This window comes from Equus przewalskii, chromosome 14, assembly GCF_037783145.1.
Source record: "Equus przewalskii isolate Varuska chromosome 14, EquPr2, whole genome shotgun sequence".
Taxonomy (NCBI): domain Eukaryota; kingdom Metazoa; phylum Chordata; class Mammalia; order Perissodactyla; family Equidae; genus Equus; species Equus przewalskii.
The window spans coordinates 69,433,870-69,458,921 of record NC_091844.1 but is presented as its reverse complement, the minus strand read 5'-3'; the positions used below and the strand labels follow the sequence as shown (position 1 = coordinate 69,458,921).

The window sequence follows — 25,052 nt, the reverse complement described above, 5'->3', positions numbered from 1 at the left end:
CAGAGATGGTATCTCAAGTCACAGGAAGCGATAAGATCATTAGACAGTGCCAGCATGTGTGAACCTAAACCAGATATCTAGGAGACATCAGTAGCAAGAAAAGAAGGCCTCCATAGGAGCCGTTAGAGAGTTCTGGAGAAAACTCAGCACAGGCAGAATTGTGAAAGCCAAAAGTTCTTGGTAGGAATAGGGATCCAATGTGCTCAGGACAGAAGAGGTTTGGGGCAAGACTGAAGCTCTGTAGAAGTTCAAAGACATCTTTAAGCTTGGCACGCGGTGAAATCCACAGGGGCTTCCTAGGTAGACTTTCACTTACTTAACCTCCTTTTGCGGAGCTCCAAATTTATTCTTCTTGCACAGGACCTGACCATGGTAAAGTCCTATCAAGGCCTTGGATTCTTTGGTCATTGCAAGCTCTCCGAATTTCTGAAAAGTAAAGAAGAACAAGAAAAGGCAGAACTTCAGAGTCTTGGTGAGGTAGTCTCTTGCTGGGTTTCTCTGCAGTGCAGAGGTGACACACAAAGCCTCAGGTCCTCCGGGGTCTCAGTAGTGCCTGTGCTGTGGAATCTGTCTGTCTGTCTTCTCCTGATGGACCCTTTCTTTACTCTTCTCATCCACAGCACTTTCCGACTACTGCTTTGAAAAAGGTTTTGGATATATGAGCTCTCATTCTCTCACCGGAGGTTGGGGAATCTTTCTCGTAGAGTTAGAGAGTCAGAGCCAAAACGGACCTTCACAACCATCTCAACCAACCCTCTCATTTTAAAGATTGGGGAGAGGAGGCCCAGAGAAATTAAGAGAACTTGTTCAAAGCCACACTGCCTTAAAGTGGCAGAAATGGAGTTTGAACCCAGGCAGCACAACTCCCAACTCCCACTCTCTTTCCGTGTAGCAGGCTGTCCCACGTGACACCCACCACTTTAAACAGCACCATGACACTTACGGAGAGCAAGTCTCCACTTAGTGGTTAAGAGCATGAGATTTAGAGTTTGGGTTTGACAGAACTGGGGATGAATCCTGGCTCCGTCTTTTCCCAGTTGTGAAGCTTTCTCCATCCTTAAAATGGGAAAAACAATATCTATTTTACAGTATTGTTGTGGGAATGAAATGAGAACTAGTAAAATGACTAGGGTCTCAATGTTAGCTATTATCACCATCAATATTACTAGAATTTACTGGTACGATTACATGGTTACAAACAGTATTTCAGAGAAGGAATCTAGTTAATCAAGTTGCTTTCCTGTCCTAATAGAACATGAAACAATGTTCTCCTGATCTTGAGGCACCAGGTTCTATTCAACAAATTAGCCATTTTCAACTCGTGGGCAGAGATCCACAAGTGGTCATGAATTTAGTGGGTTGTGATAAGTAGAATGGAGAGAAAATATTGAATACAATGTACATAGCGAGGAGAATTATTGATCTGTGAAATTTATGCTTCAATTTCTCTGTACATATGCGTGTGTCCCTGGTCATGATGTAAAAGAACAAATCAGAAGTGCACAGCAATGAGTGACCTAGTGCAGAAAATGTTTTCTCTGGCACTTGTCCTGAGCTCTTCAGATATTTTCTGTCCTATTAGCAAAGAGCAATCATTCTTCAATGATTGCTTACAACTTAAAAACAACCCAAACCACGTAAACCTACAACTCCACCAACTTGTTAGAAAAGTGGAAGGGGTGAGGCTGGTTCATGCATCCCTTCTGTCGTCTTTTTTAAGTAGGTACAAAACATTTCCTTTCCTTTTCTTTTTTTCTCCCCAAAGTCCCAGTACATAGTTGTATATCCTAGTTGTAAGTCATTCTAGTTCTTCTAACGTGGGACGCCACCACAGCATGGCTTGATGAGTGGTGCGTAGGTCTGCGCCCAGGCTCTGAACTGGTGAACCCTGGGCCGCTGAAGCGGAGCGTGTGAACTTAACCACTTGGCCTTGGGGCCAGTGCCTCCTTTTATTTTCTCACTCACCAGAGAGAAGCTGGGCTTCAAAGTTTTAGCTCCTGGCTCTAACAAGTAAGAAACACATTCTTCTATCAATGTCTTTCATTTTATCACAACAAAACCAGCCCAATTACAGAACAAAAATATGCAAGTAATTCCTTTGGAAAGGATTAGGACTCTGTCCCTGCTCTTCCTAGTTACACCGTCATTATTGAGAACAAGCGCAAACATCTGCAGGCACCAGGGTTTTCTCAGCATCCACTTGCTCACTGAGATTAGTGATAAGAAACGATAACCACTGGCAGAAAAATTTTTACTAGGCTTTGGATACTTTTTCTTTTTTCAGCTTTATACAGGATTTTAGATCTTGGCTTTTCCTGTATCTAATAAAAAATTAAAAGCAAATAACTTTACCTGAGATTCAGAGAGATAGCCAGCATCACTCCCTTGCTCGATTCCAGTCTTTACGACCTAAAAAACATAAAAGCCCTTGTTCACCGCTGGAATGGATTGGGGAGATGTACAGTGAGGCTGAAGAAAACTGCTAGTGGTGTTAGTGTTCACAGTCAGTCAGAGCCTAGACTGGAGGGAGAAAGGGAAGAGACTGAGTGCCTGGCTGCATGGGACTCACTCAATCCTCCACCTCTCAGGCTACTGCTAAACCTAGCATGAAATGGAAAGAAATAAAATAGAAGAAAGAGAATTAAAAAGTCAGAATAGGAAAAGAACACAGAGGTTCCACAGCTCAGACTCCACCTCCTCATCCACCTCTGAATCCTGTTATTTTGTCAGAGAAAGAGTGGTCATTACCCCCTTCCAAGTCCAATAGGCTTACCTTTTCCTCTTAATTACCTTTCCTCCTACTTAAATTACTCTTCTAGTTTCTCTCTTCTCTAAATGCAGGCAGATCCCCAAAGTTCCAATTTCAGCCCTTTTCTCCTCTCTGCATTCTTCCTCAGGCACATCCTCTAGTTTACCATACTAATCATGAACTCTATGAAATTCAATTTAACATTTGGGATAAGTACTATCCCAAATACAACGGCAAGTATAAAACATGAAGAAATGACCCTGTACTCATCATCATAATTTATAGGAATGACAAAAACCCAAGTAAACAAATCTACATCCTTAAATCTGACTTTTCTGTCTAAATTACTGTTGCTTGAATTTCTTTTCTTTTCTTTTTCTTTCTTTTTTTGCTGACGAAGATTAGCCCTGAGCTAACATCTGTGCCAATCTTCCTCTCCACTTTATACGTGGGTTGCTGCCACAACGTGGCTGATGAGTGGTGTAGGTCTGCACCCAGGATCCAAACCTGGGCCACTGAAGCGGAGTGCACTGAACTTAACCACTATGCCAGGAGGCCGGCCTCCCTTGAATTTCTTGAAATAGCTAAACTCAACACTTTTAAAACTTAGCTCATATCCTCTCTTGGGCAAGTCTGTTACTACCTTCATATTTTCACTTTTACTATCATATCTCAGTTCTTATTCAAACTTCAAGTCTGAATTACCAAGATAGCTTCCTAGTTCACTGCTCTACTTTCTCTCTTTTTCTAATCCATTTTTACTCACTACCATGAAAATGGTTCTCTATGATCCATATAGGACAAAGCTCAAATTTCTCAACTCATTATTGACAAGCTTCTAAAATCTAGCTTCAATCTGCCTCTCTGCAGACATTTCACTATCCTCCTACAAAAACTGATCATTAAATCTTCCTTGAAGAGTCTCATGTTTTCCACCTTCTGTAACTTTACTCAAAATGCCCATCCTACCTGGCACTACTTCCCCCCACCTGTTCTCTACCCATTTCTTAGGGTTCGGGTAAAATCCTATGAGGTTCTTCCTGATCTTTCTGGCTTACAGTGAGTGTTCCCTCCTCTGTGTCCTCAGCAATTTTCCTCTGTCCCATTATCTGGCATTAATCCTATGCTGCCTGTTAATGTCCCTTATACTGTTATCTGGTTTACCACATAAACATGTCTAATCTCCCTGCCCAGACAGTGAGATGAACAGAGTTGGGGGATCATGTTTCACATTTTATGTACTTTGATGTCTTCTGCTCAAAATACATTTGTTGACTGATCCATTCTCCAATTTTGAAGTCTTTGATTATATGCTCCCCTAATCTTGGACTTTCCAGACTGAAGAGTTCTAAGCTTTAAAGTCTATCTTTACATAGAAGTTTCTTTAACCCTGTGATTATTTTAATTTCCTCCTTGATCTTTTTCAGAACTTCCCTGTATCATTAAATTTTTTTTATAATTAAGGCAATGGGGAAGTCAATGAGACACTTCAGGTATTCACAATGGTTTTGACTAAGAATAGAATACAGTCATCAATTTTGTTTTAACTACCTCTTAATTGATGCCCAATATTTTACTGGCCTTGTTATACTGATACAACACAGGTTCTTTTCCTGGTTTATAACTGGTAGTTTGAACTCAACAACTACTGAGTATGCCTGCACTAAACATCCCCAAATATATCACTTTATTTATTTATTTTTTTTAAGATTTTATTTTTTTCCTTTTTCTCCCAAAAGCCCCTGGGTACATAGTTGTATATTCTTCGTTGTGGGTCCTTCTAGTTGTGGCATGTGGGACACTGCCTCAGCATGGTTTGATTAGCAGTGCCATGTCCGCGCCCAGGATTTGAACCAACGAAACACTGGGCCGCCTGCAGCGGAGCACGCGAACTTAACCACTCAGCCGTGGGGCCAGCCCCTAAATATATCACTTTATATGAGTGCTTATAGCTTGCTATGCTCTTCTTTTATTTTTGGTAAGTAATTTAATAGCAGAATTAAGAACATTAGTACTGACATACATGGTCCAGAATGGCAGTAAAGAGCATTGCTTTATACAAAAGGAGGAAATAGGAGAAATGTGGGAGTAGATAAAGACTCACATCAATTATTTTCAGAGGTGCAGGATAAAGGCCTTTGGTCTGCTTTCGTACTTTTTCTTCCACCTTTTTGTAAATCTGTTGCCTGACAAATGGAATACCCATGGCGACCGATGTCAATTCTGTAAGGTAAAATGCTTTTAGATATTTACTGGAAAGAGCCTAGCCTTCCTTGTTAGTTTGTTCTATAAACTCTATAAAAATGCACTAATTCTAGCTCTCTGAAAGAACTGCCCTTTACTCTGATATACAAACTTTAAATTTCAATCTAAGCATTTCTTGAAACATGCTTTAATTAGTCGATAAATGCTAAAGCTGGGTGTTGGGTATATGGGTGTTTATTACACTATTGTACTATTTTACCTTTATATTAATGTTTAAAATTTTCCAAAATAAGAATTTTTTAAAAAATGTCTTTAACTAACCAGCGTAAGGTTCAGCACTTGACCCCAGAGTTGTTGCACCCCTTAAGGTTGACTTTACGCCTAGAGTAAATGATGCATTTACCTCTTCCTTATTTTGAATAATTTTACAGCAAATAAAATTAAACTCCCAGGAAAGAAACTTTGCCTTTGTTCTTTAATAATGATACTCACTGTCCACCAATCCTTTGTCTCTCTTCGGAGAGATTTTCTTATCAGCTAGTCCTTTGGCAAAAGTAACTGCAACTTCTTCTAGGTATTCAATTGTCCGTTCCTCTGGAGGCTTTAATCCTGGTCCTGTAAAATGAACACAACAGACTGGAATGCAAATCAGGCTTAGATCAGTCCCAGGTAGGCAAAACCCAGGCATGCCGAAGCCAAAGGCTCAGTACCCACTTTCCATGTCAGACTAGAGATTGGCAGCTGGCAGAGTCATGAACTATGGACTCAAAGAAGAGAAGTAACACCGGGCAAAGGTGCAAAAATGTGCTTAGGTAGAAAAGAGGGTCTTAAACCATCTCTGCCTGGCTTCCACTTCTGAGTAGGATGTGATATGTCCCATAAGGCTTGTATTCTTGCTGCAAAACTGGAAAAAAATGAATAAATTGCAAAATCACATTCGTAAAGACATTGGAGAGCTGTGGGAGCATCAAGGACTACAGGAACTAAAATTCCAGAGACGGAAGAGCTGTTGAAGGTGAACTGATGATTGCCAACATTATCTTTTCTGGGAGTATGTGATACTTTGGGGCATGTGTTAAAGATTGGGCTTAGCTTAAGCAGAAGGATGCTACTGGGGGAAAGTGAAATGATCAGAGTTTTTGGTGCACATGCAGCAGATAAGAAGCTAGAAGAAACCAAATGCCAGTTTAGTTTTCCCCAGGGACCATCTGTGGTGTTCTAAGGTGGTGTAGGAGGCTGGAGGGACTGGGTCAGGAAGCTAGAGTGAACTCTCTCAGAGCGTCATGATTTGTTTAGAACATAAAGTACTTGTACAGAGAAAGAGGCATGCCCAAAATGTGCAACTCATTTTCCACAATGCATCTGCCTAATACTGACGTTGCTTGAGGCAGGAGACTAAAGAGCTAGACTTAAAAAATCCAAAGGCTGTGTTCGCAGGGCTGTGACACAGACACTACTAGGCTCTCAGTCAAAAGCCCAAAGAGCCACACTGGAGGAGGAGGTAGCTGGAGGTGAAAAGGCAACCTTGTGTAGTTGTGTGGTACGCAAGAGACAAAATTCCAACAGAGGGAGATGCCTGCAACAAATACGTAACCAATCTCTCCCTTAGGAAATCTGCCCTGTTTGGAACCTGCGTGGAGGAGGAAGAAAAAGAACTAAGCCCAGAACTTCCTAATGGCAGAAGTGCACAGGGCCCACGAAAGTCAGATGGAGCCTGTAGGGAGGCCAAAGCAACTGGCATTTGTGAAGCAGAATACTGGACAGCAGTTGCTACACAAAAGGAGAGCTCCAGAGTCTACTCAGTGGCCCCTTAAAACTTTGGCCGAGTATTATTCTGCACATGCACAAGAGGAAACCACCTGAGGCCAGGGAAAGAACCATCATAGGGGCACGAAAAGAAGCAAGAAAAAAATGGCCTATAGCCAGGAGACAATTTGACTGACAGAAACAGATGCAGGAATGAAACAATAGAATCAGCAGACACAATATTAGAAAGGCTACTGTAAATTCATGCCATATGTTCAAGAAGGTAGAGGAAAACAGAAACATAATAAGGATAAATTGAAGACATAAAACTGAATCAAATGTTACTTCTAGATACGAAGAAAAACAATAGTTGAAATGAAAAATACACGGAATTGGATTACTAGCAGATTATACCCTGAAGAAGAAAAGATCAGGAAACTTGAACACACAACAACAGAAAATATACAGACAATGAGAAAAACAGAGCTTCATTTTGGGACATTATCAAGTGACCTAACATATATAAAATGAGAGTCTCAGAAAAGGGTGAGAGGATACAAAAATATTTGAAGAAATAGCCAAGAAGTTTTGAATTTTGATGAAAACTAGAAGCCCATTTTCTAAGCTCAATGAATCTCAGGCATAACAAACATTAAAAAAAACCAAGGCACATCATAAATAAATTGTTAAAACCAGTAATAAAGGGAAAATCTGAGAGCAGCCGGGGGCAGGGGAAGACATATTATGTACAGAACAACAAAAATAAAAATGACAACAGACTTCTCATCTGAAATTATGGAGGCCCCAACACAAGGTAGATAGTATAAGAAAAACACTGGAAACGTGGAATTCTACCCATCAAAAATATCTTTGAGGGGCCGGCCAGGTGGCGCAGTGGTTAAGTTCACACATTCTGCTTCTCGGTGGCCTGGGGTTCGCCGGTTCTGATCCCGGGTAACGAAATGGCACTGCTTGGCAAGCCATGCTATGGTAGGCATCCCACGCATAACGTAGAGGAAGACGGGCAGGGATGTTAGCTCAGGGCCAGTCTTCCTCAGCAAAAAGAGGAGGATTGGCAGTAGTTCGCTCATGGCTAAACTTCCTCAAAAAAAAAAGAAAAAATGCAGATAAAGTGAGGCTAAGAGGTAAATTTAGAGCTTTAAATGCTCGCGTTAGAAAAGAAGAAAGGCCTAAAACCAATGATCTAAGCTTCCACCTTAAGAAACTAGAAAAAGAGCAAATTAAACCCAATAGCAAGGAGAAAGAAATATATAATGAGATAGCTGAAATCAATGAAACAGCAAACAAACAAAAACAGAGACTATCAACGAAACTAAAAGCTAGTTCTTAGAAAGGTCAATAATGTTGATAAATTTCTAGCCAGACTCATCAGGGAAAAAAGAGAAGACACAAATTATCAATATCAAGAATGAAAGAGGAGACATAATTACAGAGTATAAAGATACTAAAAGAATAATAATGAAGTATCATGAACAACTTTATTGCAATAAACTTGGGAAGTTAAATGAAATGGAGAAAATCTTCGAGAAGCAAACTACTACAGCTCGCTCAAGAAAGAGAGACCCCGAATAGCCCTAGATCTATTAAGGAAATTGAATTGATGTGTAAAAATCTTCCCAACAAAGAAAACTCCAAGTCCGTATGACTTCACTGGTGAATTCTATCAAGTACTTAAGGAAGAAATAATAACAATTCTACACAAAATCTTCCAGAAAATAAAAGAGGAGGGAATATTTTCCAACTCATTTTATGAACCCAGCATTACCTTGATACCAACACCAGGGAAAAATATCACAAGAAAAGAAAATTATCCCTGAGACCATTATCTCTTACGACCAGACATAAAAATCCTTTACAAAATTTTAGCTGATCCAGCCAGCAATTTATAAAAAGGATAATACATCATGACCAAGTGGAGTTTATTCCAGGAACGCAAGCCTGGTTCAATAGTCAAAAATTAGTGTAATGACATTCTAATGGACTAAAAAAAGACAAAACTACACAATCATCTCATTAGACGCAGAAAGAGCATTTGATAAAATTCAGCACCTATTCTCAGCAAACTATACATAAAAGGGAATGTCCACAATTTGATACAGGGCATGTATGAAAAACCTACAGTAACATCATACACTCGACAACACCAGGGTGAATGCTTTTCCCCTAAGACTGGAACAAGTTAATATCTGCTTTCACCACTTCTATCCAATTCTGTACTAAAAATCTTAGCGACTGCAGTAACTAAAGAAAAAGGAATAAATGCCACCAGATGGGAAAAGAAGACGACAAAATGTTCTTATCTATAGACAATATAGTTATTTACATGGAAAAATCCTGAGGAATCTACAGAAAAAGCCACTAGAACTAATAAATAAATTTAGCAAAATCACAGACTACAAGGTCCACAAACAAAAATCAATTGTATTTATATACATTAGTAATTAATAATGAGAAATTAAAGTAAAAAAGTATGATGGCCTAAAAGTATGAAATATCTAGATATAAGTTTAACAAAATGTGTGCAAGATATATTCAATGAAAAGCATAAAATACTACTGAGAGAAATTAAAGACGAATTAAATAGAGAGTTATATCATGTTCATGGTGAAAAAATTCAGTATTTGAAAGATATCAATCCTCCCTAAATTGATAATTGATTCAATGCAATTCCAATCAAAATCCTAGCAAGTATTTTTGCAGATATGCATGAAATGATTATAAAATTTATATGTAAGTGCAAAGAAACCAGTAGAAGCAAAATAATTTTGAAAGAAGAGAACTAAATTAGAGGGGGTCCTACTACCTGGTTTCAAGATTTACTACAAAAACATGAAAATCAAGACAATGTGATAATGGCTTAAGTAAAGACGTATAAATAATTAGAAATAGGAAATCTGGTTGTAGACCCAAACGTATAGGGTCAACTGATTTTTGACCAAGGTGTAAAGGTAGTTCAATGGGAAAAGAAGAGTCTTCTCAACAAACTGCACCAGGATATTTGGATATTCATAAGCAAAAAAAAAGACTCAATCTTTACCTCACATCATATATAAAAGTTAACTTGAAATGGATCACAGACTAAAATGTAAAGCTAAACAGCAAAACTTCCAGAATACAGGAGAAAATCTTTGTGATCTTATTAGGAAAAGATTTCTTAGACACGATACCAACAGCATGACACATAAAAGAGGACCTTGATACATCGGACTTCATCAAAATTAAGACATTGAAAAGATAAGCCACAGACAGCGAGAAAATATCTGCAATTCACAAATCTCATGAAGGACTTAGATCCTGATATACAAAGAACTCTGAAAACTCAATAATAAGAAAAACAACTCAATTGAATAAAATGGGCAAAACATTTGAACAGACACTACACCACAAGATACACAGAAGGCAAATAAACACATGAAAGAAACTCAGTATCTTTGGTCATTAGGGAAACACAAATTAAAACCACAATGAGATATTACTATATTCCTATTAGAATGTCCAAAACTAGAAAGACAGACCATGAAAAGCAGTTGGTAACTGGAACTCTCATATATTGCTGGTGGGAATGCAAAATGATATAACTACTTTGGGAAAACAGTTTGGCAGTTTCTTAAAAGCTAAAAATACATCTATCATATGGTCCAGCCAATCTACTCTTTGGTATTTGTCCAAGAGAAAAGAAATATACGTCCACATAAAGACCTGTGGGTGAATGTTCATAGCAGCTTTATTCAGAACAGCCCTAAACTGGAAACAATTCAAATGTCCATCATTTGGTGAATGGATAAACAAATTATGGTATATCTAAACAATGGAATAACACTTGGCAATAAGAAGTAACAAACTGCTTATACGTGCAACAACATGGATGAATCCCAAAAGCATTATGCTAAATGAAAGAAGACACAAAAAGCTACATATTAGAAATGTTCTATTGTATGATTATGGTAGTGTTTACACAGCTATATACATTCATCAAAACTCAAATTATACACTAAACATTGGTAAATTTATTATTATGTAAATAACATCTCAATAATGCTGATTTTAAGAAATGCAAGAGGGTGATGAACACACAATCTGGAATAGTGGTTTCCTTGGGTGAGGGGAGGCAAAGAAATTGCACAGAGCGAGGCCACACATTAGCAGATGTCAATTATTGGTAATATTCTCAGACTGGTTGTTTTATACACGTTTACTATATTACCAAAACAGACACCAAACACTGAAGGAGGGTTATCACAGATAATTACACAGGCAATTTAAGAACCAAAAATAATGACAATTCAATTCCGTGCTCCTGATGTCCAAATTATAAAGTAAAATAGAAACTGGGGTGATGTTTAAAAGGATTTAGTATTAACTATTTTTAGAAAACTTCACTCTTCAGAATGATGACTCATTTCTTAAGAGTTTGAGTTTCACTCTAACCAGTATTCAAGATATTAACTCTTTAAACATGAAAACATGAATGCATAAAGATATATACACCCCTATGTTCACTGCAGCATTATTCACAATAGCTAAGACTTGTAAGCAACCTAGGTGCTCATCAAGGGACGAATGGATAAAGAAGATGTGGTGTATATATGCAATGGAATACTACTCAGCCATAAAAAAGGATGAAACCTCGCCATCTGTGACAATACAGATGGACCTTGAGGGTATTATGCTAAACAAAATAAGTCAGAGGGAGAAAGTTAAACACCATATGATCTCACTAATAAATAGAAGATAAAAACAACAACAAACACACACACAGAGACAGAGATTGGACTGGTAGTTATCAGAGGGAACGGGGTGAGGGAGGAGGGCCAAAGGGGTGATTAGGTACACGTGTGTGGTGATGGACTGTAATTAGTCTTCGGATGGTGAACATGATAAAATTTACACAGAAATCAAAATATAATGATGTACACCTGAAATTTATATACTACTATACACCAATGTTACTGCAATAAAAACCAAAAAGATATTAATTCTTTAAGAAAATAAATAATTTGATGTGGCCCAACTCTGAGGCACGCTAACACTTACCCAGGGGTTCCACCAATTGGTCAACCAGTCCCATTTTCTTTGCTCTGTCTGCATGAATGTTTCTACCAGTCAGCATCATGTCGAAAGCAGCAGGCACTCCCACCTAACACGCAAGCAAGGATCAGAGCAAAAGAGGAAAAAACATTAGAGTGCTAATTACAGCTTACAAATTATTCAACTGAGCAAAATAAATATTAAAATGAGAAAGGTCAAAACAGATTTTTATGCTATTTATCAGTTAAATTTTACATAATAATACTTATTTAGGTAACTTTTAGGATTAGAAACTTTCCTCCAGCTGAAGCAAAAATGTCTTTATATCTCTTCTTTTAATTCAATATGTAGGATTTCTGTCTTATGGAATTGATAAGGTGGAGAAATAATTTCATGTTTCCCAAAATTGTGCATTTATGTCATCCTGAATTTCTTCTCTATCATTTATAGAACATTTAAAATTCCTATATTGGAACTAGTGGAGACTGAGAAACCTGACAGTTTTGACAACGTCTTTAGAAAGAATATTAGGCTCAACAAAAATAGAATTAAGCTAGGACTTCTTATGTGGGTACTAGAAGAATGGCTTATAGCAACATTCAAATACCAACCATAATAAAACAAAACAAAAGAAACTCAGCAATATTTTCTACATACATATAAGGCTTATTCATTCTTTCAATAAATCCTCTTGAGAATTCCTATGAAAGAATGTATACTATTTATTATCAGGTTTATTATACCGTAAACCTTCCTATTTTTCTGCGCCCAGCTCACATCAACTTCCCTCCAAAGAGTATTTCTGCTGAGCGTTGCTTTCACTGAGGAATCTACAGCGCCAGAAGCTATGAGGTTCAGTTGCCCTGGAGCCTGATGTTCAGATTGCTCTGCAGCCTCCAGGTCTGATGGGCCTTCGCCTCTCCTTAAGAATTCAAAAGCCTGATGGGCCTCTTTTGGTTCTATAGAACACAGCAAGGAAATCATCCAAAATCAGGGGAAGGTCTGCTTCATATTTATCGTGAAATATGACCCACAGATTTGAAAAATGGGTAAGATGATACCGTGCAGAGAAGGAACAATGAAACTATAAGCTCCAGACAGGGAAGACATGTATCTTATTTATCTTTATTCCTTCTTCAAGGACTAACAAAGACCTTCATTAATAATTTTAATCAAGGCCACATTGAGGTAGCGTCCCACATGCCACAACTATGAATGACCCACAACTAAAATATACAACTATGTACTGGGGGGATTTGGGGAGAAAAAGCAGAGGAAAAAAAAAGGGGGGGCTGGCCCCATGGCCGAGTGGTTGTTCTTGTGCTCTGCTTCGGCAGCCCAGGGTTTTGCCGGTTCAAATCCTGGGTGTGGACATGGCACCGCTCATCAAGCCATGCTGAGGTGGCATCCCATATGTCACAACTAGAAGGACCCACAACTAAAAATACATGACTATGTACTGGGGGGCTTTGGGGAGGAAAACGAAAAATAAAATCTTTAAAAAAATAATAATAATTTTGATCAAGGAATTGAAAAAATAAACAAATATCAGGAAGAAAAATTTGATCCTATACACTCACATATTATTTGGTTTCTAAATTCTGCAATGAATAGCCACATTATGCTTTTTGTACAAGAGGAAATAGATCTAAAGGGGCATATAGGTACCGAGGCTCTGAAGGTCAGAATAGGGTCTCAAACTCACCATTTTGGGCAGCCTTTGTGTGCCTCCTGCTCCTGGTAAGATCCCCAGCAAAACTTCAGGGGAACCTAACACTGTTTTTTTATCTTTTGTTGCTATTCTGTATTGGCATGAAATGGCAAGCTTCAAACAAACGAAAGAAAATTAGAAAGTTAGAAAATGTAACTGTAACATCTTAGGATCTGTGAAGGTCTAAAGATTACTTACAAAGTGGGAATGTGCCCACAGAATAAACTGAAATTTCTTGGCTGGCATTTGATGCTTTCTACAATTTACCTTTTCAGTCTTATTTCATACTTTTCCACTAATTTAATAACCTCTTTTTGGGTTGCAGATCTCCTTAAAAATCTACTGAAAGCTCTGGAAGCTCTCAACAGAAAAAGACATACATAATTTTACACGCAGTCCAGGTTGAGAAGCTCTCTATCTAAACAGACTCTCCTTCCCGATCAGCACGCCTCCTTACGGCGTCCCATTACGCTCCGCTTAGGCTTGTCTTTGATCACACCACACCATACACGGAATGCTTTTTTCCCACTATTTTCTGGTTAACCAAATTCTGCCCATCATTTAGGACCAGGCACATATTTCCTTATTTAATATATGTGAAAGTGCCTAGCATAGAGACCAGCAGGTGATACATGCTCAATAAATGCTATTTTCTTTTACCCTCCTTCTTTCCCACATGCTCCAGTCTAATAAGCATCTCTTCTCTCAAATTTGATATTATTTACCATATTTACTACTCACAAAGCACTTACATGTATTATTATGTATTGTGTGTTTCAATTAGACTCAAGCAGCTCAAGAGCACAGATCGCACTTCTGAGTCTTTGCCTCACAAACTGGAACCAGGTTTTTAAAATTGAAAGGGACCTTAAGGAGCTAGTTCAAATCTTCTCAACTTATCAATGAAAATATCACACTTCGGTTCACTAGCTCTGTGCCATGAGAATAAGCATTAAAACCTATCCAGAAGTCTGACAGCTAAAAAGAAAGCTGGTTCTCCTCCAAGAACTTTTTGCAGGCAAAACGGTAGCCTAAAGGTTCACAGCTGATGCATCTCCCCAGTGAGCTGAACAGTCTCAGCGACTTTGGGATCAATCTATACCTCAAGTCCTCCTCCTAGGCAGGATCCACTGATGGCCGCCACAATAGGCTTTGGGGACTTCTCAAGTTTCTCAAAGATTCTCTGTCCTTCCTGGGATATTTGCGTTACCTCTTGATTGGTCTTGCAAGCAGCTAACATGCTGCAGGAAACATGAAAGCAGAGAAGGAAAGCAACCAAGATGAAACTACAGCCTACTTTGTTTAATACCTCATCTGCTATATCCCTATCCTGTCACATACCAATATTTGGTAGTGAATCTTCAAATACTCAGAATTTTAAGAATGGTTTTGCCTCAGATAGTACTAACATCAAGCGACATCATCTCTCTATAATGAGTGTTAAATTTCCAGATTCAGAGAACATGAAACAAAACGTGTTGCATAATTTATTTTTGTTTCTACAACAAATCACTAAATTACAAAGCTCTGTACACGAGAAAATCATTTTCTGGTATTTTCACTATCAGATTAAACATTTTCACTATCAGGTAGCTTTCAGATTAAACAGCAATCAAAATTACAGGAGAAAAAGCTTTCAACTTGTTTAGAGGGATCTAAAACCTTTAAATAGATCCCTAATGATTAAAATGATCTGCTACAATAATATCGTACTCAATGACCTTGGATTTCAATTTGTTTCATTTGCTACTTGCTTTGTTTCTGAACACATTTAAGCTGTGGATTTTGTACTTTTGACCAACCATAACTACTTTTTCATCATTGTATATGCTGGGAGTTGCTCAGCTAGCCTCATGTAAGCTACAAGTATTTCCCTATGGCTAGAGGTAGCTACTGTCAGGCACATCAGCATCTTGCTGGGCTCAAATAACCAAGCTAGAAGAAAAAGCACTTGATACACATAATTTTGCTTTTTTTTTTTTTTTAAAGATTTTATTTTTTTCCTTTTTCTCCCCAAAGCCCCCCGGTACATAGTTGTATATTCTTCGTTGTGGGTCCTTCTAGTTGTGGCATGTGGGATGCTGCCTCAGCGTGGTTTGATGAGCAGTGCCATGTCCGCGCCCAGGATTCGAACCAACGAAACACTGGGCCGCCTGCAGCAGAGCGTGCGAACTTAACCACTCGGCCACGGGGCCAGCCCCATAATTTTGCTTTTTTAAAAAAATAAACATTAAATAAATAGGATATTTATAAATTTCTAATTACTATACATAAACATAAAGGGGTACACAATGTGGAGCAAGGTTTAAAAATAGGGGCCGGCCCCATGGCCAAGTGGTTGGGTTCACACACTCTGCGTTGGTGGCCCAGGGTTTCACTGGTTCAAATCCTGGGCAGGGACATGGCGCTGCTCATTGGGCCACGCTGAGGTGGCGTCCCACATGCCACAACTAGAAGGACCCACAACGAAAAACATACAACTATGTACCAGGGGGCTTTGGGAGAAAAAGGAAAAACAAAAAATCTTTAAAAAAATATATACATACAAACACCTTAAGTATAAATTGCTAAGCCTATAATGCTGGCTATCATTGCCTAAAGTACAAAGAAAAATATAACAAATACCCATATTTTGAAAGAATTAGCAACTGTTAACATTTTAACCGATTAAACTAACACTAAGATATCATTTCTCCTCCTTATATATGCCTTAAAGAATTGTAAACAAGTTATATACACAAACATCCTACCATTTAAAAAAAAGAAAGAAAATATTAGCTGTATCAGTAATGTTCCCTTTGACAATCTCAAGTCCTACAGGCACGTCATTTACCCTGAAACAACCATTTTCGTGTTTGTAGTGCATCCTTCCAGACTAACTACATAGTAGTATGCATAAATAATATAAAAAAGTATTCATGGATGGTTTAAAAATGTTTCCATAAATTATATACTGTAAAAAACATTCTGCAACTCATTTTTTTCCTTAAAATTAATATTATGTCTTTGAGTTCTAACATCATGTTGTAGATCTAGTTAATTCCTTTGAACTGTTTTGTAATATTTTATCATACGAATGTTCCACATTTTACTTATTCATTTCCCTAGTGACTGACATTCAGCTTGTTTCAAATTCTTCATTATTTTAAAATTATACAGGACTGAATCACACCTTTATACCAGTGGGTCCTTAGAAACCAGTGGTGGGATTTCTCTAGCATATATACCTAGAAGAGGTATCGCTGGATTATATGACGCACGCATTTTCAATTTTACCAAACGCTGCCAAATTGCTTCCCAAAGTGGCTGTACCAATTGGTATTCCCACTAGTAATATATTAATTTTCTCATTTTCCCAAGTCCTTGCCAACACGATATTTTCAGACTTTTAAATGTTTGCTGGTCTGATGGGTAGCAAAAACGGCATCTCACTATCAGTTTTAGTTTTACAGTATTTTTTATTTTATTCAAATATTCCTCCTTGAACTGCTTTCGACTTGTTTAAGGAAAGGCGATATTTAGTTTTACACATGGTTTAAACAACAAGCCCCTCTTTTTTATCAACTTTCTTATACCCTTGAAAATAACTTAAAAAAAAAACTTTCAAAGAATTTACTTCCACCTTCCTTCAAAAGAAGAATGATTAGGCCTAAGAAACATAGTATTAGCTGAGATAAAGGTGACTTCACATTACCTAAAACTTACTTGATATCAGCACCTGCAATAAAACAGCCTGGCTTTGATGAGATAAGGACGGCACTTCTGATTTGATCGCTGGCCCAGATTTCATTCATGACTTCTACGAACTCTGATTGCAGTTCCTTATTCAGTGTATTTACCTGCCAAAGGGAAATACACATGAGTCTAAGGGTTTAAAATTTGAAATACTAGATGTGCAAATCACCATCGAGTGCTATTTTGATTGTAGGAAATGTTTATTCAGCAGAAATAAATCGTTAGAAGCAAGAAAGAGAGGCAGGGGAAAAAACCAAACCCAGGAGCTTACTACTCAGGCAGCTTTGGCCAACTAGAAGCACCATTCCTTTTAAAAACAGGTTTACTCAAAGGAGGAACTCAGGGTCACAGACCGAAGAGTTTGACTCATATGCAGGCTATAAATAAGTCTACAAACATTTATTGGTATGGAAAAAATTTGTATAATGTTAAGGAAAAAAAGGAATCAAAATTAGACATATAGTATGATCTTAATTTTGTAACTACTGTTTGTTGAAACTGCATTAAATGTTAAAGGTGACTATCTTTGGGGTTGGGGTATGAATGACTATTATTTTCTTCATTATAGTTTTAAAATTTCCTACCAAAGGCATGTGTTATTTTTGTTTCAGGAAAAATACTCAACTTAGAAAATTCTAAAAAATATCTTAAGTTTGACTCATTGGTCAGTGGGTGCCAAGATTTACTCTAGTGAGGGGGACTGGCTCTTATTTTCCTTAATTCGTGATAGTTGTTAACTGCTTCCATCTAGGTCCTCCTATTTCATCTAGGCTTCTGGTAACAAGATTTCTGAAATGTGAAACCTTTACACCAATAAATAAAGAAAACTCTTCTTGGCAAAAGACTGCATTAATGCTGCAAGCTTTATTGAAATTGCCAAAAACAAATGAAACTCCACTTTAAATAGAACTTGACTTGAACTACGTGAACAGCACCAAATCATTCAGATCCCTCAGGAAGCTTAACCACGTTTAACCCAGCCAGCTTACCCTAAATAATGACTCAGGTCAGGCAGGTAAGGAAGAAAGCAGACTTCATAACCTCACGGTTAAGATGGGCAGGAGAGTTTTGACTCTTATAAACAAAGTTTATCCTTTGGTTCTCATATGTCATCCCATCATTCAACACCGTAACAGACAGCTAGTTTTATTAATCCTTGATGTTAATCTGACACCTACAGTCACCTAGAAGGAGTTCTTAAACAAGAACCACTGCTTCAGAAAACTGCAATCCTTAGGCAATTTGTTAAACTCTCATAACTGATTTTACTATCAAAACTCCAAGTTTACCAGGCCGGCCCAGTGGCGTAGCAGTTAAGTTCACATGCTCTGCTTCAGCAGCCCAGGATTCGCAGGTTCGGATCCTGGGCTCAGACCTAACACTGCTTGTCAAGCCACACTGTAGCAGCATCCCACATAAAACGGAGGAAGATTGGCACAGGTATTAGCTCAGCGCCCAATCTTCCTCAAGCAGAAAGGAAGATTGGCAACAGATACTAGCTCAGGGGAAATCTTCCTCACAAAACAAAAAACAAAAAATCAAACTGTAAGTTTTGATAAGATTACTGCCAAATTGGTGGATTTATTTCTTTCCCATTCAGGACTGGATTCATAAATGTAGTTAGTAGAAACAAACTGCAGCAAGTTAAATTAGGTACCTTTGAATTGGGTGAGTTAATTCGAACAACTGCCACATCCCCTTTGACTCCATAGTTAATATGGGTTCTGGCTAAAAAGAGAAGGAAAATTTATTTGTAAACATGTTTATTGCTAAATAAATCTAAAAAGCAACATAAGCACGTCAATGAGAAATTAAACTTACTCAGCAAAGCAGAGGACCCTGCAAAGTTGCGGCAAATATAACCTGTAAGAAAAAGGTATTTCAAAATCAATTATTTTACCAAACAGAATTTTTGTAGTACCTGTTATATATAACAAAGCTAGGATTACAACAATAACAAAACAAAACTAGAACAATGTGTTCTAGGCCATTATTGTGATGACTACCATATCTTTTTTGTTTCAATTATCATGTCATATGATTACTTGGATACTAGACGTGGTAGGTAGAATAATGGCCCCTCAAAGATGTCCACATCCCCAGAAAACTGTGAACATGTTAGGTTATATGGCAAAGGGGAATTAAGGTTGCAAATTGAGTAAGGTTGCTAATTAGTTGACCTTAAAGGGGACAGTATCCTGGACTATCCAAGTGGGCCCAACGTAGTTACAGAGGGGAAGAGAGAGGCAAAGAGAACCAGAGAAACAGCAGCATGAGAACGACTGGACCCCATCTTGCAAGCTTTGAAGAAGTTAAGGAACACAGGCTGCCTCTAGCAGCTAGAAAAGGCAAGGAAACAGATTCTCCCTTAGAGCGTCCAGAACGAACACAGCCTGCCAACACCTTGGATTTTAGCCAGTGAGACTCACTTCTGACCTCCACAACTGTAAGATAATAAATTTGTACTGTTTCAGACACTAAGCTTGTGGAACTTTGTTATAGTAGCAATAGGAAATGACTACACTTAGAACTAAGAAATCTACAAAGCAATACATTATGTCAGTTCCTAATATGTATCTCAACCATGTTCTCTAGACCTGTCCTCTTGCATTTTATGGAGAGATGGACTTTTAGTGTTATGAAAAGTAAAATCAAGGGGCACTGGTGGCTGTTATAAATCAAACAGTCTATGTCACACTTTGCTATTTTAAGAATTTCTAAGTGAAAAAATCTGTGTTGCACTCAACAAGAACACTCCTACTCCGTGGGTAACAAAGACCAGCTATTCTCCTCCCTCTTTCCTAATCACCTCACTAATTGAGGCTCTCCAGCACAATGATCAGATGATCTTTTGAGCACAAGTCATCACAAGAGAAGTCCCAACAGACTACAATCTGGACTCTGGATAGAAGGTAAGGAACATGGGGAAATTCTAGGCAAAAATTCCAAGTTCGTTCTGGGCACTACTCTACCTGCTTTCTAGCATTAAAGGCTCATCTCTTCCCTGCGCTTAACCAACATCTGCTGTAGCCGGTAACCAAACTGTTCTGGAGGCCAGCACAGGGTCAACATCCCTTAATTACAACTTCTAATCTTTCAAAACACTCTGCTCTTTCTGCCTCTGTCTTTCGTATTCATGGTTCATCTCAAACCACATCTCCTGTGCACCTCTTTAACTCCTTACTCCTTCTCCCTACCCACATCTTCCAAATCTTGTCCAATTATCTTAGGAAAATGTTTTCTCTCTCTTCGGCTCCAAAAATAAAAACAAATCATCCCTTAATAATTGATAACTGTAATAGCAGAACACATGAAACATTTGTACCAAGCAAAAGGCATAAGTTTTAAAGTAGTATCAAAGATGGTAAAGAACTAGTGCTTTAATACCATCCAGTGGCTCCTTCTCTAGTTATACTAGCTTTCCTCAAGTATAAATTCTTTAATTCTTAATTAATAGTATTAAAACTTTTTTATTTCTAATTGTCCTTGAAATATACTGCATTGGGCAATATTAGGGGCTAAATGGTCTTGGAATCCACAGATGTAATTTAGGAGAGTGTGAAGTGCCTGTCTAACTTAGGAATGCTATTATTAAAAAAAAAAGTTAAAATCCCTAGCAACCTCTCAGTGGCTAAACCTTTCCACCAGCCTGTGATCACCTGTCTCTCTCTGTGCCTACTCTCTTACTCTAAATCCCCTACCTTCATCAGGTTCAGAATTTGAAGGATGTCAACAAGAGTCTAAGATGTGTCTTAGCATGCAAGGATAATCAAGGGCCCTGGACAATAAAATCAAACCATTTCGCGGGTGACGTCAGCAACATGGCGGAGTGAGCAGCTTTCTTTGTCTCTCCCCCTTTGAACTACAACTAATTGCACATTCATCAGTTAACAAAGGATATCCACACAGCATCTCAGGACACCTGAGAGACCCGTGCTGCTATACATCAGAAGGTGGACAGACATTGCCCTGGGAGGAGGTGGAGATAGGTGAAAACTCCCTGATCCCCAGACAGTCTAGTACCTGCAAGTGACTTTCTTCCAGTGGACACGCTCATAGCATTGCCACGCACCAAGGGTGGGCATGTGCGCACATCGGTGGAGCGACAGTGGAAACAGGTCACTACAGCCCTACCTAAGCCCCCCACGATTGCCCCTAAGCCCAGTGGGAAAATCCATGGTCCCAGAGCAGCCGCAGGGAAAGCCTCTACTCAGCATTAGCAGAGAAGCCCCACCCAGCATTCAGAACGCTGGGATGCCCTGGGGCAGGAGGATCGTGGGCAGTGCAGCAACCCACCAGTTGCCTCTGACTCACGGTCTCCTGCTGTGGCCCAGAGGGAGCAAGGGAGACCAAGTGAGTTCATGTGAGTGGGCGGTGGCAGGTTGGAGTCCCAGCAAGCCCACTCCACGGGCCAGGGGGAAAATCCACAGTCCCATAGCAGCCACAGCAAAAGCCTCTGCACAGTGTTAGTGGAGAGGCCCCGCCTGGCAATCACAAGGCTGGAAGGCCCTGAGGCAGAAGTAGCATAGCTGGGTGAGCTAACTACAGACTGCAGTAGATACCCATAGCTCTGCTGTGGCCTATAGCAGACAAGTGAGATGTTGCAGGCCCTGACGGTGACAGAGCTGCAAACCTAGGTGAACCTCCTTCCAGCCGCTGTGAAAGTCCATAACACTGCTGCAGACCCTAAGGAGGGATGGTGTCTAGGTGGTCTGCGACAGTAGGCGCCAGCAACCTGAGGCCCCCTTGCAATTGTCCCCACAGCTGACGAGAGACTCCACAGAACCACTGTGACCACGAAGAGGGGCCCAGGTCTGGTCAGCAACAGATGACAGGTATCCTGGTTGGTGCAGATTAAACAGCTGCCCACCTCCCCCCCCCCCCCCGCCCCAACTCCAGTAGAAGCAAGTGGAAGCAGTAACTAAACTCTATCTCTACATGGAGGCACAAATCGACACCATCAAGCAGTATGAAAAAATATATTAAATCTCTAGAACAGAAGGAAAATGACAAGCACCCAGAAAACAATCCCAAAGACTCTGAAATCTATAAACTAAATGACGATGAATTCAAAACAGCCATCATTAAAAAACTCATGAATTAAAAGAGAATACAGATAGACAACTCAACGAGTTCAGGAGCTATGTCACAAAGGAGCTTGATAATATAAAGAAGAATCAATCAGAAATATTGGAGATGAAGAACCCAACAGAGGAGATCAAGAAAAATGTGGACTCTCTGAACAGTAGGGTCGATAATATGGAGGATAGAGTTAGCAATTTGGAGGATAGAAATATAGAGATACTGCAGATAGAGGAGGAGAGAGAACAAAGACTAAAAAGAAATGAAGAAACTCTCCGAGAAATATTTGACTCAATTAGGGAATGCAACATAAGGATTATAGGTATCCCAGAGGGAGAAGAGAAGGAAAAGGGGGCAGAAAGTCTGTTCAAAGAAATAATGGCTGAGAACTTCCCAAACCTGGGGATAGAGATGGAACTCCACGTGACAGAAGCTAATAGATCTCCAAACTTTATCAATGTAAAAAGACCAACCCCAAGGCATATAGTAGTGAAGCTTGCAAAAGTCAATGACAAAGAGAAAATACTAAGGGCAGCAAGGCAGAAGAAAATAACCTACAGAGGAACCCCCATAAGGCTGTCAGCAGATTTCTCAGCAGATACCTTACAGGCTAGAAGAGAGTAGAATGATATATTCAAAACTCTGAAGGACAAAAACTTGCAGCCAAGAATACTCTATCCAGTGAAAATATCCTTCAAATATGATGGAGAAATAAAAACTTTCCCAGATAAACAAAAGTTAAGGGAGTTCATTGCCATAAGACCTCCCCTGCAAGAAATGCTCAGGAAGACCCTCATACCTGAAAAATCAAAAAAAGGAAAGGGGTTACAAAACCCAGAGCAAAGGAGATAAACAGAAAGACAAAATCAGAAGGTTGCAGCTTTCCATCAGAACAGGTTAGCAAAAGTTAAGTATAACATTAAAGATAAAAGGAAGGGAAACACCAAGAATAAATATAATCTTGTCATTTTAACCACAAACTCAAAACACAAGAAGGAAGAAAAAAAAAATCTGACAATAACAACTTAGAAGGGGAAGAGGAAAGGGATGGAACATCTTAATCTAAGGAAATAAGAGGCTATCATAAAACAGACTATCTCATCTATGAGATGTTTTATACAAACCACTTGGTAACCACTAAACAAATAACAAGAACAAAGACACAAATTACAAATAAGAAGAAAGCCGATATAGAAAACTACCTACCTGAAATAGTAGTCCAAAAATCATGGGACGAGAAACAAAGGAAATGCAAGAGAACCAGGAAACAAGCAATAGAATGGCAGTGGTAGGCCCCCACATTTCAATAATCACTCTAAATGTAAATGGATTGAACTCTCCAATCAAAAGACACAGAGTGGCAGGATGGATTAAAGAACAAGATCCAACAATATGCTGCCTCCAGGAATCACACCTCAGCCCCAAAGACAACACAGACTCAGAGTGAAGGGATGGAAGACGATACTCCCAGCTAATGATGAACATAAGAAAGCAGGTGTCGGGGCTGGCCCCGTGGCTGAGTGGTTAAGTTCGCGCACTCCGCTGCAGGCGGCCCAGTGTTTCATTGGTTCGAATCCTGGGCGCGGACATGGCACTGCTCATCAAACCACGCTGAGGCAGCGTCCCACATGCCACAACTAGAAGGACCCACAACGAAGACTACACAACTATGTACTGGGGGGCTTTGGGGAGAAAAAGGAAAAAAAATAAAATCTTTAATAAAAAAAAAAAAAGAAAGCAGGTGTCGCCATACTTCTATCAGACAAAGTAGACTTCAAAGCAAAATAGATAAAGAAAGACAAAGAGGGGCAGTATATAACGATAAAAGGGACACTCCACCCAGACGACATAACACATAAATATACACGCACCCAACACAGGAGCACCAAAATTTGTAAAGCAACTATTAACAAAACTAAAAGGAGACATCAACAACAATACAATAACAGTAGGGGACCTCAACACTCCATTACCACCAATGGATAGATCATCCAGACAGAAAGTCAACAAGGAAATTATAGAATTAAATGAAAAATTAGACCAAATGGACTTAATAGATATATATAGAACTCTCCATCCAAAAACAGCAGGTTACACATTCTTCTCAAGTGCACATGGAACATTCTCAAGGATAGACCATATCTTGGGAAACAAAGCAAGCATCAATAAATTCAAGAGGGTTGAAGTAATATCAAGCATCTTTTCTGATCATAATGCTATGAAACTAGAAACTAACTACAAGAATAAAGATGGGAAAGGGGCACAAATGTGGAAACTAAACAACATGCTACTGAACAAACAATGGATTACTGAAGAAATTAAAGAAGGAATCAAATATTATCCGGAGACAAATGAAAACGAAAACATGCCATACCAACTCATTTGGGATGCAGCAAAAGCAGTCCTAAGAGAGAAATTCATTGCAATACAGGCTCACCTCAAAAAATAAGAAAAATCTCAGATAAGCAACCTCAAAAGACACCTAACAGAATTAGAAAAAGAAGACCAAACAAAGCCCAAAGTCAGTAGAAGGAGGGAAATAATAAAAGTTAGAGCAGAAATAAATGATATTGAAACAAAAAAGACAATAGAAAGGATCAATGAAACAAAGAGTTGCTTCTTTGAAAAAATAAAATTGACAGACCCTTAGCCAGACTCACTAAGGAAAAAAGAGAGAAGACTCAAATAAATAAAATTAGAAATGAGAGAGGAGAAATCACAATGGATACCACAGAAATACAAAGTATCATAAGACAATACTATGAAAAACTATAT

General features: G+C 38.9%; 1 protein-coding gene across 1 annotated transcript in view; it reads right to left on the bottom strand.

The window, feature by feature from the left end:
• HADHA (hydroxyacyl-CoA dehydrogenase trifunctional multienzyme complex subunit alpha) overlaps nt 1-25,052 on the bottom strand; it is a 46,789-nt gene that overhangs the window by 14,751 nt on the left and 6,986 nt on the right. Inside the window, exons 2-11 of the mRNA XM_008513055.2 lie at nt 19,017-19,058; nt 18,853-18,923; nt 17,166-17,299; nt 14,563-14,701; nt 13,455-13,574; nt 11,756-11,858; nt 5,447-5,569; nt 4,854-4,972; nt 2,353-2,409; nt 317-426 (exon numbers count right to left, since the gene is read on the bottom strand). Of these exons, the coding sequence (XP_008511277.1) occupies nt 317-426; nt 2,353-2,409; nt 4,854-4,972; nt 5,447-5,569; nt 11,756-11,858; nt 13,455-13,574; nt 14,563-14,701; nt 17,166-17,299; nt 18,853-18,923; nt 19,017-19,058 (1,018 nt within the window). The remainder of the gene's footprint in view (nt 1-316; nt 427-2,352; nt 2,410-4,853; nt 4,973-5,446; nt 5,570-11,755; nt 11,859-13,454; nt 13,575-14,562; nt 14,702-17,165; nt 17,300-18,852; nt 18,924-19,016; nt 19,059-25,052) is intronic.